We start from the raw sequence: 13,421 nt of genomic DNA, 5'->3' as shown, positions 1-13,421 counted from the left end.
TAAGGCACTTCTCTGTACTGTATGCAGGAAGCTGTGGATTGTAAACAGGTTTGAAGCTAAACAGGCATCCAAAAATCTACCTGGGCAACAGGGCATATATGTGTGCTGATATTTACGTGCTTATGCTGTGACCTACGTGCAGAGGGACTCCTATCACAGCATCACTTTGTGGTAGATGTATGCGTCAGTGGCACCGTGCTGCCACAAGTGAGTTACAGTTCTAACTTTGGGGGTGATGCACGCATCACTTAATTGCATCCTATGTGGCAAAGAGGGGGACACACGTCATAAACATGGCATTACCTGGTCTTAAGAGTGCAATAGCACAACAAGCAGACTTTCAAAATTCAGTTCAGGGCACATGAGATGAAAGGGCATTAATGAAACTAATACTAATTTCATCCAATTTAAAATGGAAAGGCAGCTACTGAAAACTTACATGGGGGGGAAACTAGTTATTTGTGCGATGCACCCCGTCATCCTGAAACTGTTGCTAATATCGAGTCTCCTCGATTTACCAGTCCTGGACGGTCCACGGGCAGTCCAAGGACTGTGTATCGGAAGTCCCATAGGAATAGATGGGAAAATCGAGCGCCGGACTGAGTCTCTGGCAGTCCGCGGACGATCCAGGACTGATAATCGAGAAGGCCCATAATTGCCACAATTTCATTTTGTTGGCATGCACTCACCTTGTAATGGGGTGGTTTGTTTTTTCTTTATTGCCTGCTTGGCAACAAAGCAAAACGCATTGTACAGTACACAAATTAAAAGCTCCAGCCTCCAGTCGGCTGAAGTGGGTGGCTTACTCCTTTTTAAAGGAGCTTTGCAGCACTTATCACTGACCATTCGGAATGTATTTTGGGGTAAAGTCTATTGTCCCGGCAATCTCTTCCTGCAAGAATTATAAAAATCTGTTCACTATCACCGAAGCCACACGAGATGAAAAATCGCGCATAATCGTTCCCTCTCAACTCGACCGCGGACTATGCAACAAAAGCTGCGCACTCTCTCTTGGAGACGGGGGCAGCTCTAGTGGCGGTCTGGTCGGTGGCCGTCAATATATCACAGGCCAGAGAGTTTTCTCTTGTTCTCCACAATGTGGAGGGGTCTATTTCCGGTCTGGTGCAACAAAAAAGCAGGCATGGCTGCCTACTCGCAAGCGTGTGCTCAGGCTGGTAAGGCGTTTTTGAAGCAATAAACGTTTGTTGTCGAGTGGTCTGGTTGAAAGGGATGTATTGAGTTCATCACTCCAACTCCGCGTGCACTTAAAACACAAAAGAAACTCCAAAACCAGTTGTACAGGCTCAGGCATAGAAGAGGTTGGTGCACAGCACCGATGATGGTGGATCGTCAGACCAGCAACAGCCAATAGGACAGCAACCACTATAATGACGTAATTACAGTGGTGTAGAATGAGGGTAATAGAAGAGAGCATGGTTGGCTTTTCCATGTCTTTCACAGCAATTTGCGAGCTTACCGCTTCACGTGCACATGTAATATTTGGCTCAAGTATTCCTGGTAGTGTAGTCTAAACGCCACGCAGGTTTATTTGCTCTGCTCGAAGTGTATTGCAGAGCCGCTTTAAACTACGCTAGTACATCTAGAATGGGTAGCCACTCAGCTTCTTCTGGCATGACTTGATACTCTTCTTTTATATATAGTGTAGACCGCCTATAACGTATATCGTGGAAGCCGCGAAAATCCGCACTATCAGTGCTACCGCACTATAAACAAAACATGCGCGAATCCAACAATATCGCAAGCTACCTTTCAATCGTTCTTTGTTTATCATCACTCAAACAAATGCCACTTAAAAACACAGCTATGGTCTTTATTTCGTCTTTTTTTTTTTTCTGCATCAGATGCTGCTGCACGGTCTTACAAACCGCGAGCGCGGCTTTTAACAAATGCATTGTGTTTATGTTTTGAAAGATCTGCTTTTCTTAGTGTCTAAAAGAACAAATGCCGCAGAAAGGGAAGAAGCCCGGCCTATGCCGGCGAGACAATGTACTAATAAGAACGCAAGTTTTTTTTTTTTTTTTTCTCATCCTCGGCTTGCGTTTGCAGTGCCAAAGGCAGTGGCTTATCAACACAACGTGCTGGTAATGGAAACCTGCATCAAGGCTCAGCTCGCAATCTCCAGATGTTTGAAAAGGAAAAGGGTGGTTGCTTTTCTGCACAAGGTTCTAATCGCAACAACTTACTGCGCCCAGTGGGGGAGGGGTGGGGGGCGGCGGCGGCTTGCTATTTTTCAGAGGTGTGCAGAGAGAAAGTTCAGTTGTGGCTATCGCATGGGTGCAGACGCAACATGCAATCTAGAGGGTGCCTATTTTTTTCGATTTACTGTACATGCCAAAGTTAGAGGAGAGAAGGGAGCGTGGACTGCGTCGGATGGCGGAATCCATCTTCCTTTCTTTTTTGCGACCGTAAAACGATGCCCTAGCTGCACCAGTCGATCAAAGGACCCGCCAAAAAAACCGCACTGTAAACGGTATGGTGCTTTGAGCAACTGCATTATAAGTGGTGCTCTTATACATTGAGTTCTATGGGAGGCCTACTGGCGGCCAGGAAAGCCCGCGTTATGTCCGGTCCCGCACCATTTGCGGTTACGTTATAAATGGTCTACACTGTATAAGCAGCACTTTCATTGAAATGCTCTTGCACTGTATAAGTATCCTCATCTGTTTTTTGAAGTGCCATGTAAGTTTTCCACATAAAATGCAGACAAACACCATGAACATATCATAGAGCACGCCCCCATCATTGTCTACTGGCAAAAAGCGAATGCTATATGGCGTTAATGGCAGGTCTTTTCCCAAGGTTCATTGGAGGATGTTCCAGTGGAACACTGTATCCCATCAGTAAATAAAAAAGTGCTCAATCATTTCATTTTTTTGCCTAAGTGGCAGTTAAGTGTCCACGGGTGTACATGGTAGTACAGGTGCCCCAAAAAGTAAACGGAGCATGGCTTCATGAGATTAGAATAATTTATATTTTATGCGGGTGCCAGCAAAAATAGAATATGTGTAGCCAGATTTTATTCTAGAATGACTTTCTTGAAAAGTCACTGAGAAGTTGCTGGCTAGGCACATGGTGGAGAAATCCCCTCAAAATCTTTGACCCGTACTCCGTTTACTTTTGGGGGCACCTGTACATATAGGCATTTATGGAAGTATCACAGCTAAACATAGTAATGTCCGCCAGAGTGCATTGGCACTACCTTATTGCACACCATTACTGCCTACTTGTTACACCTTTTGTAGTACGTGCAAGCCACTCCTGCAAAGGTGAAGCCAAGTAAATAAAGACACTTGTTTCCTAGCTACTTGTGTTGCACGATTTTTTCTATGGAGAGCTTATCAAACTTTTTGTCCAGGTTTGGTTGGCACATAGGTAATTGTTTGGCTTCACTAGAATCTACTGTAGTTTTAAAATTTACTACCTTAGTGAACTAAACTAATAAAAAACTTGCATTGTCATTTTAGGTGTAGCTGGTAGCCAAAAGTGCAGGCCGGTGTGAACAGTATGTGGACACTTTCTCCCACAAAACAATTGGTGGATGCCACTGTCACCTAAATCCTTCTTGCATCTCATTTTCACCCCAGCCATGCTGTTCTCTTTTTTTGGAAGGGGAGAGGGGAGTGATGTTGGATAAAAAGGTGCGGTCTTTGTCTTGCATTTGGATTTGACGTGTAACATAGAACATGTCAATTTAGCTGTGCAACAATACTTTTTAAAGGGACACTGAAGGCAACCACCAAGTTCGTTTCAAATGAAAGTGTGACCTTTTCATAGCTGTTTTAGCGTTGATTCGGTGCCGAAAGATGCCTCAATTGCTGAGGAATCGCAAATCATGCGCTGATCAAACATGATGCAAACAGCGGCTGCAGTCGCTGTTTGCATTACAATAAACCAGAAGCAAGCGAGGCAGCGGTTATGTATAGCGGTATAAAAGCAACCGAATCCAATGCTACCACATACCAAGCGGTTTGGTCAGTTTTGGTTAAATCACTCGTGCTTTCCCATACTCCCACGTCCTTTTGCAGCTCCAGACTACTTAGCAAAATGTTCCATCATGAGACCCATGATCAGTATTGACATATGTTGAAGAACAATGTGTTGTCTTTTTGAGGCCCTGCAAACGTTGGCGTCGAACCAACTGCTTGTGCGTAGCTCACACGCTTCCTTGAAAAGCCGGTCCGCCGCCCCCTGTGTGGACGAGTAGAGCTATCCAGCGGGAGCCAGGAAAGATGTTGTGCACGTCAGACGTCTTAAAGGGGTACTGAAACCAATTTTCGGTGTGAATATTATTACACAATTCGCTTCCTTTACTCAACAGAATGGCCGGGCTGAAATGTGAGTGGCCTGCGACCCGTAGAACATATCTCAATTTGATTTCATTTATCGCGCCGACGGAACAGCACACGGAGTGGCGCACAGCAAACGGCACCAGCGTGACAACATCGTAGGAAAAAGAAGTGACATAGCCGTGTGCCTCCAACGCGTGTCAGAAACTCATGACGTTACTTCACACACGCGGCCCGGCGAGCGGCGACCAGGCACTGGCGCGTTCATGAACTGATGCACGTAGCCAGAGATACAAGCATAACCACTCGTATGAAAGCCACGATATTATATACTGGGGTAACAGCAGGAATTTCTAAATAAACAGGCGGAAATAATTTTAATTTTGCACTAAAATTTCTGAAGTCTGGAAGGTGGCGACACGTAGTGTCTAAACGTGACACTATTTTACGTGTCCAAGCAACTCCGTCGATTTCAACATGCGACTCAAAAACCACATGAAGGAATGGGAAAGGTTGCACATTATTGTTGTTTCAGCTGGGGACAAGTTTTTAGATGCCTTTTTTAATCTCACATGCAGTTAAAAGTGTGTTGCCATACAGTTCACTGTCACGGTTGCCAGCATTCCTTTTGACGGGGCACGTATGGCTGGTGTATCTAAAATTTCTTATTTCGAAAGTTCTAGGACGCTATCAGTGAAACCGTTATAGGTTGAGGTGTTTTAAGTGATGCCCTTTCATTTGGGACAAAGAAAATTTACTCGATAAAAATTGGTTGTCTGTCCCTTTAATTAATGCTGCAAAGTAGGCATTGGAGGGTGTTATTTGTCAATTCACTTCTCCACAAACAAGAAAATTCATTTCTGATAACTTGGTGTGCAGAGTGAGTGGTGGTGGGTGCAATGTCACAATTTAATCTTTGCAGCTTGTTAAAGAAGAGCTGAAGAGACGGATGCAATCGTCCAGCGACACAGTCAACTCGGTGCTTGTTGACTACTGCCTGTGGGATTACCGGCGGCGGCATGAAAGTGAAATTGCACGCACACCTTTTCACCGTGTTCGCTGCATTTACTACTGAACAAATTGGCAAGGTCAGACAACAGTGCTTAGATTTATGCAACAGCTGCAATGAGGGCTGCGTTTTAGTATTGTTGTGGTAGGGACTGAAAAATGATGTTTGTTGATACAAAAATAACTATGGTGCAGGCTGTTTACTATGACTATTGCAGACACCATACATCCATCTAATTTTTGATTGCTCAATCTCTGTATCCAACCATTGTCAGTTTGGTACAGGCTGTAATTAGATTTTTTTTCTGCTGTGTTTGCTTCTGCTTTTTGGTTACTATTTTATGTACCTTAGTCATCCAAGCCCTTAATGACAACTTGGTAACCATTTAGCAGTATAGATTTTTTTAGGGGTTTACTACGTGCGCTGTTTTAAAAAAGGTATCTTGTGAACCCTCATAACTTTAAATGCTTCAAAACTAGGCAAATGTCGAGGTTATCGTAATTGCGTACAAGTGTACAAGACTGCGTACAAATTGCTTTCTAGATAGGCATGTTGATTCGTTATTACAGGTTTACGATGTAGTAGTAGTGGGGAAAACACTGTTTAGTTGCATGATAGAGCATTGAAGGAGCCGAAATTTTAGGTAAAAGCCCATGCAGTGGCCCATTAAGTTCAATCCAATCAACAGTATAAAGCTTTATACGTCACAGATGATGTATTGCAAATGTTGTTTGTAGCTATGTTGTTTGTAGCTTTAAAACAATTGTATTTTTGAAAGTGCTTCTTGCAGGTACACACAAAGACTGTATTAAACAATAGGAGTTTAAAGCTGCATTTATGCTACGGAGAGATTGGGAGCTGTCCAGATAAAGCTTAAAAAGTACCTGTTGAGTCGGCCAGAAGTGTTTGTTCGAACGGTGGGCACATGTTTGAGAATGAAATTAAATGTTGTAGTAGCTGGAAAAAAGAAGGCTGATGCAATAATGTTTGATATGTGGCTGTGAATGAAAGGGAGAGGGAGGGAGAGGGTGTTGGGGGTGGCACAAGATGGTGCGATGGTGCGTACATATTGTTTTTTTGTTTAAAAAATACGTAGAAATAGAACAGAAATATTTTTACACATATACACCCTTGTAATAAGGTTTTTGTAGAAATAAATCATGTTGGTAATTTGTTACAGTGCCTTCCGTTGGTTCAGTCATTTTTAATGGTTTTCTCTCTTTGTTTTCTTTTCAATGCGACAAATGTAGTTTTGCATGGAAGACCATAGAGAGTTTACCACTGGTAGTGCCACACTTCTGTTGGTGTGGCTAAAGGAATTTGTCAAAGCTCATTTCTTGTGTGGCTCTGCATGCAACACTTCATCCATGATATGATGCTTTCTGAAATGCACGGTCATAGACAAAACGAAGGGTTCTTCTTTGTTACATTCAGTGAAAAAGAAATAATAACATACTTTCATTACTTTGTAGACCGGGTGATAAATAACATTATATATTTACTGTAAGGCAGGTACATGTACAACACAAGTTACCCAACCTTATTTTATTCTCCACACTTGTGCCTGTTGATCATCACCACATTTATGACGTTATGGAGCATAATTTCATAGCTATTGTGACTTCTGGCCTTCTAACGTGCTGTGGAATCGACTCACCAACCCCCAGCAGACCAAGGATGAAACAGTGCAGGATAAGAAGTGTGGCCTAGATGGCAACGTCTTTATTTTTCGATCCAAGCACGAGATCCACTGATGTGCCAGATTAACTTACCTGGTGCCGGCCTCTACTGATGAGGGCTCGTTGTCCTTAATTAAAAGGATCGGTTGCCTAAGGTCCACGGGCTGTTCTTCAAATTCAACACTGCCATTGGTTCATGTGCTTCCATTGAGGGGCGGTTCAGCGTCACCAGAGACGTCTTTTCAAGGAAGCATGGAAGCAGTACTGATGGCAACTGTTCAGTGCAGCTGCTAGTGAAAAGCATCAGCACCTGAGTATAAAACAATGAAACTGGTTTCTGTTTGAGTGAGTAATGAGTTGTGGCATTTAGCTGCTTTGTTTGAGTAATGTGTACGTGTCTGGCATTCAGAAAGTACCATTACTGCACACTTCATTGTTGTGATCATTTGATGTGGTAAGATGTGATCATATAATTTTGGAAAAAGTGACTTATTTGGGGTGCTGTAGTTACTATATCCTTGTTCAGTTTTCATTTGACCATGAACGCACAGGTGCGACAAAAAGTAAACGGAGCATGGCTTCGTGAAATTAGAATAATTCCTATTTTATGTGGCTCCCAGCATAAATAGAGTATGTGCGGCCGGATTTTATTTTAGAATGACTTTCTTGAATAGTCTTCCGAGGTTGCTGGCGAAGGCACATGGTGGAGAAATCCCCTCAATCTCGAATCTGTGCTCTGTTTACTTTTTGGGGCACCTGTTCACCTACGGGGGAGGAAAAGAATAGTACATTTGTACACATTCAGAGCAGAATGAAATGCTAACACTAAATGCTAAACTTGACCACTTGGATTTTGGGATTTTCAGTTCATAGATATAAAATAACGACGTGCTTTACATAGACCCGTAAAACAATGTTAACACTTGATTATTAGGTATATTTAAGACATTGCTTGACCTCCATGTGACATCATTTTAAAATTGTGTGTTCAAACTTAAATTTTGTGTTCATGTTTCATTTTATTCATATTATATTGCACGCCGCAACAATCCGGATCCAAACATGTGGACCAAAACAGACAAGTTTCAGTATTTTGGCATATAAAGGACAAAGTAATGGCTTTGAGTACACTCCATTATTTTAAATCGGCAGTGGGTGGAAATAATTATCACGGCAATAGTACATCAATGGCAGGGTTGGCTGGGAGAACACATGTGATGAACTTTTTCAGCTTTAACACTCTTCCAGTATACAAAATACAGCTTAGCTCTAATCAAAGGTTGCAATAGCAGAATAGCAAATGTGAATTTTATGCAAACTTCACCTAATTAGGCAAGGTAATTAGGAAAGACAAAGATGGGGCTGCCAAAACTTGGAAAGCCTGAATGGTATGTCTGGAGGTGCTTTCCAGGGGGGAAAAAAGTGAGTCCTGAGTGCAGTCTCAGCTGACGACCATGTTGTGCCCTATGACGTTTCTTGTCAGCTTGAAATGACAGGACAAAGAGCCACAGCTTCCATATGTACTGCAGTTCGGAGAAGAAAAATGCTAGTGCTACCGAATACTCTTTGCTTTGGCACAAGTAGCCCTTGGGGTGCCTGCCACTCAGGTTAGTGTTTCACTGCTAAAGTCAGTCTTATCAGACCGAAGGTATACATGTCGCCAAGCACGATAGATGACGTGCAACTTTGAGATCATCTTGCACCAAGGCGTGTGCGCCTAGCTGTGATGCATTTATTATGCATGTACTTTTAAATCTAAGTTATGCAAATGTGCTGGCGTTTTTTTGTTTTGAATACTACTTTTATTCTTACTGTATTGAGTGAATGTTCCCAAATGTGCCTTTGGAATTCCAACTGCATTATCACTACTATTGTTGTGGTCTTTTAAGGTTTTCAAGTTTGGTGTGAATAAAAAAGGACATTTTCTATTTTATGAATTTTTTCTTGCATGTAACTGCAGCCGTTTGAGCTGTTACGAATTGTTATTTTGGTTTGAAGCACCGGAACTGAACCATTTAAAACTGTTTAACTCGGAACAATACAAGAACCAGGAGGAAAATAATTTTGTTCCCACACCCTGACAGCAATTGGGTATGAATTTTCATAGCATGTGAAAACTGATTAGAAGACTGTGGAGAGGCACAATTCCCAGTTTTGTCTATTTCATGTTTAAATTGTCCATTTTGAGCAAGCCCTGATTGCCTGAGAGAAGACAATCCATATGTGGCGCCGCACAGGCCGTGAAGAGCGGTGGTTTCTTTTCATGTCATTCTCCTGGGAGGAGCGGTCTCTAAAAGTGCTGGAAAGGGTCCCGCTAAACACTTTATATACGAAGAGGAATGCATAGTGCGCGTTTCTGTGTGTATGTGTACAGCACCCCCCCCCCCCTTCCCCCGTGTTCATGCATATTCCTTGTCCTCCGCTTATGCGGACCCGCTATCACCATGGCAGCGCTGACATCGTGGCAGAGGTGGATTTCAAAAAGGGGGAAGGGGGGGGGGGGGGATGTGGCCGCTCCCCCCCACCCCCAAGCGACCTTAAAAGAGTACTGACACGAAATTTGTATGTTACGTTTTTTTTTCGCTGCTATGCGTGCCTACCAGCCCACTAATCATAGAATGACAGATTAGACGGTCGAGCGCAGCGTAAACATTCATTTACGGCGTCGTTTATTCGTGCCAGTTTCGGTTTCGACTGAAAAACGCCGAGCGGCCGCCATGACAGCATGTATAACATGACGTCACCATTCTTGCCGTATCGCTGCCTCTCTGGAAGCGCGCGCGAGCGAGCGCACGCGCGCGCCCAGACCGGCCGAGGTTTTCGCCGTCCCCACAGGCCCGGGCAGCATGACGTCAGTCCCAAAACCATGACGTGTACACACGCCCGAGCAGCGCGCGCCAACCACAGCCAGCGCGTCGGCTTCGTCACGGGAGCCCCGACGTCGGCAGTTTGGGGCACGTAGCAGATGATGTCACGTCGGCCCGCTCTGGGCTTTCTCCTGCGGGCGAAGATTAAAATGGATTTTAAATATGTTTCGCTGAACGGTTGCTGTTGAAACTTGCTGGGAGATATCTCCTGATAAAAAGGAAGCGTTTTACATAGTTATCTCAGCTTTGAAATTTCGTGTCAGTACTCCTTTTCATTTTCTTTCGAGGGTGACATTTCCTTAGGAGATTCCAAGCCCCCTTAACGTGGCTAATCTGCAAGATTTATGTTGACAAAGATCAAATAAGCAAAAAGATAACTACAGCAATATTAATCATGTGGTGGTTAGAAGATGACAAATATTTGACAAAGAATTAAGCCTCAGTCTCAGTTGCTGCTTGTGCCAGCAATTTAGGGGCAAATGGGTTTTTTGTATTGAGGTCATGTGCCAAATGAATGTGATGATACGTAAAATTGAGACCAAGGCACTGAAAAGGATCAGTGAGGCAGTGGTGTCGCTAAGGGGGGAGACGGAGAGAGAGAAAACTTTATTTCAAAAGTCTGACTAAGTACGGTGCAGCCTTCTGAGTAGGTGGGAGTGTGGTTAGAGCCGCTTGTGCTTCAGCGTGTAAAGTGGACGTCGAAAACTGAAAGATTACTGTCACAAAACTGTAGCTCTCGCCTAATTGTACTCATAATTGTATTAATACCAGCAATGGAAACACTACACAACTAAATATAGATACAGCCATGTCTTTTGCTTACAAAATTGTACCTAAAAGGGTCGTTAAGCTGTTCTTTTGCTATAGTGCCTAGAATATACCAGTATATTCTAGGCACTATACTTTTGCGAATGGGGGGGGGGGGGGGGGGGGGTGCAAGTGCCAGCCCAACAACACGTGCGACACCACCGCGCATGTGCCTGTGAGAGAGAGAGATAAAACATTTATTATCATGTCCAGCAGTAGTGGGGTGGGGAAAGAAGGGATGGGGCGGCGAGGTGTGTGGTGGACCTCCCCGCTACGGCCGCCTACTCACTGCGCGTCTCGGTGGAGACGGCGTTTTCGGCCGCTGCCGCGCGAGGATGTTCATCACTTGCCGGACCGTGCCGCGTTGATGGCCGATGTCGTCGCTTCTTATGGCGAGTGCCATGCTTGGTGGCATTGGGTCTTGGGTGTCTTCTGGGGGCCTGCAGTCCCATAAAAGATGTGGTCACCATATGGAAGGCCGGTGGCAGCGACGGACAAATCGAAACCGCCCTGCAGCAAGCTATTGACACCGTGGAAGAGCAACTCCAAGGTACGGGACTCCGTTGCTCCCCGGCAAAGTCTGAACTGCTCATCCTCCCACCCCCTGGCACGCGCAACAATCGTGAAGCACCCCCTAACATCAAGCTGAAGACGAAGGACGGCACCCCCATCCCGCAAGTCAAGTCCATACGGGTACTCGGCATGTACATTGACGCACTCCGCCACAACGGACACACGTTACAGCGCCTAAACGCCAAAATCACCACGGCCATGCAACTCATCCGCAAGGTAGCCACACGATATGCCGGCATGAGAGAGACCAGCCTCCTCCGGCTAGTTCAGTCTTTCGCCGTTAGTCACGTCGCATACGTGGCGGCATACCACAATTGGAAGCCGGCGGAGCGTCAGAAAATAGACGCCCTAATAAGGAAAGTATACAAGACAGCGCTCGGTCTCTACACGTATACCAACACGGAGAAACTCCTCGACCTAGGCGTTCACAACACGCTCGCCGAGATCGCCGAAGCCCAGCGAACCACACAGTTCGTAAGACTCACCCAGACAAAGACAGGCCGCGCAATCCTGGCCCGCATCGGTTACAACCCCCCCGGCCATATCGGCCCTACACCCACCGGCCCACTGCCACTAGTCTTCAGCCGACGGCTCAGGATCCCCCCGCTGCCCAAACACATGCACCCCGACGCCAACCCTGAACGTCGCCTAGCCCGCGCGAAGGCCCTAACCAAGATGTACGCACAAGACACAAGCGCTTACTACGTCGACGCCGCGCCATACCCCGGCAGACCAGATGCTTACGCGGTCGCCGTCATATCAGCTGCCACGGGAGCCCTCAAGACAGCCGCAAGCATACGTACAACACACACGACTCTGGCCGAGGAGTTCGCTATCGCTCTGGCCCTCACCCAACTTCCGTGCACCACGATCATCAGCGACTCTCGCTTAGCGATCCTCCGTTTCGCCACCAACCAGTTAGCCCCCGCCACCCTACGGATCTGCACCCCCTCCCGGGCACCCGCAAAGCTCGCCCGACTCACACGGTTCCCGGCCCACACCGACCTAGCGAACGGCGGAACTGTTAACAGGAATGCGGAGGCGGACGCTGCGGCACGCGCGCTTACCAGTCGCGCAGCCGTACACGACCCCGCACGTTCCGTCCAACAGCTCCCCCCCCAAACCCACGCCGCTCCTCACATACGGTGAGATTCTAGCCTGGTACCGCGACACCAGACGAAAGTACCCACCGCCGCACCCCGACCTCCCACGAGCGGAGTCGACGATACTCCGTCAACTCCAAACGGAAGCGATATGGACCCCCGTATTCGCCAAGCACATCTGCCCCACGGTTTACCCGACCGACCACTGTCAACACTGCAACGCAGCCAGGGCTACATGTGCCTGTGAGAGGGGCTTGGCACATTGACCAAGGACGAGTCTTTCCTTTTTTTTTTTTTTTTTCCTGCCCTCGCCAATTTAGCGCTGGGCCCCCAACTTCTACTCAAACAGGGATGCGGACGAGGACAAAAAAAAAAAAAAAAGGCATGCAGGAAGAAAGGCACATGCGGAGCGCTGTACGTGCCCCATCCCCAGCACCATTTCTTTTCTTGGAAAGCGTGGCGCTGTATTTTGTTCCTTCGCGGTGAGCAAACTGTTTCCTTGACCAGTGCCTTGGTGCCTCAGAGAGCGTTTTCTGCTCGCGAAAACGCGCCGCGCACGCCACAGGCGCGCTGAACCCGCCGCGGAACCTCCCGCGCATTGCGCGCGAAGCGGACGGTGGTGGCAACATGGCGGCGGCTTCGGCCGCGAAGTTACAGCGAAGTGGTGTGGGAAGCTCTCTAAAATGCCGCTCAAGGCACACAAGAAGTTGCCTGTGCGGTGATGGAGGTTGAAGACGATCCGCGCCGCTAGTGAAAGCCGGTGTGGGTGTGGTAAGCCTAAACATCACCGGCGGAGCCAGCCGACTTTCTCGAACTATCTCGAACGCGTCGAAACTGCCGCCAAGAGGCGCGCGCCTCCCCATTGGCGCAAGTTGTTCCCCCCGAACATGGACCCCGAAGCCTGTCCAGCACAAGTGCCCAGCCGACGCCCATGGCTGACGCGGCCCTCGGCTTCCCAACTAATGGAGGCTATGGGTGTCGGACGCCTATTTTTTAGCTTTGAGGAGGGGGGAGAGGATTATTTCCATCACGTTCGTGCGCTGGAAAACAAAGCCATGGTCGTCGCATTCAAGGAA

At 46.6% G+C, this 13,421-nt stretch overlaps 1 protein-coding gene across 1 annotated transcript in view; it reads left to right on the top strand.

Annotated features, from left to right (window-relative positions):
• Positions 1-6,493, top strand: part of LOC144155534 (queuosine 5'-phosphate N-glycosylase/hydrolase) — a 35,355-nt gene extending 28,862 nt beyond the window's left edge. The window contains exon 8 of the mRNA XM_077687044.1: positions 5,230-6,493. Within this exon, the coding sequence (XP_077543170.1) occupies positions 5,230-5,382 (153 nt within the window). The 3' untranslated portion in view covers positions 5,383-6,493. The remainder of the gene's footprint in view (positions 1-5,229) is intronic.
• Positions 6,494-13,421: the final 6,928 nt, after the last annotated feature.

The sequence above is a fragment of the Haemaphysalis longicornis genome, unplaced genomic scaffold, assembly GCF_048455015.1.
Source record: "Haemaphysalis longicornis isolate Haplotype H1 unplaced genomic scaffold, Haemaphysalis longicornis Haplotype H1 scaffold_1, whole genome shotgun sequence".
In the NCBI taxonomy this organism is placed as follows: domain Eukaryota; kingdom Metazoa; phylum Arthropoda; class Arachnida; order Ixodida; family Ixodidae; genus Haemaphysalis; species Haemaphysalis longicornis.
This window is presented reverse-complemented; position numbering and strand designations above follow the sequence as displayed.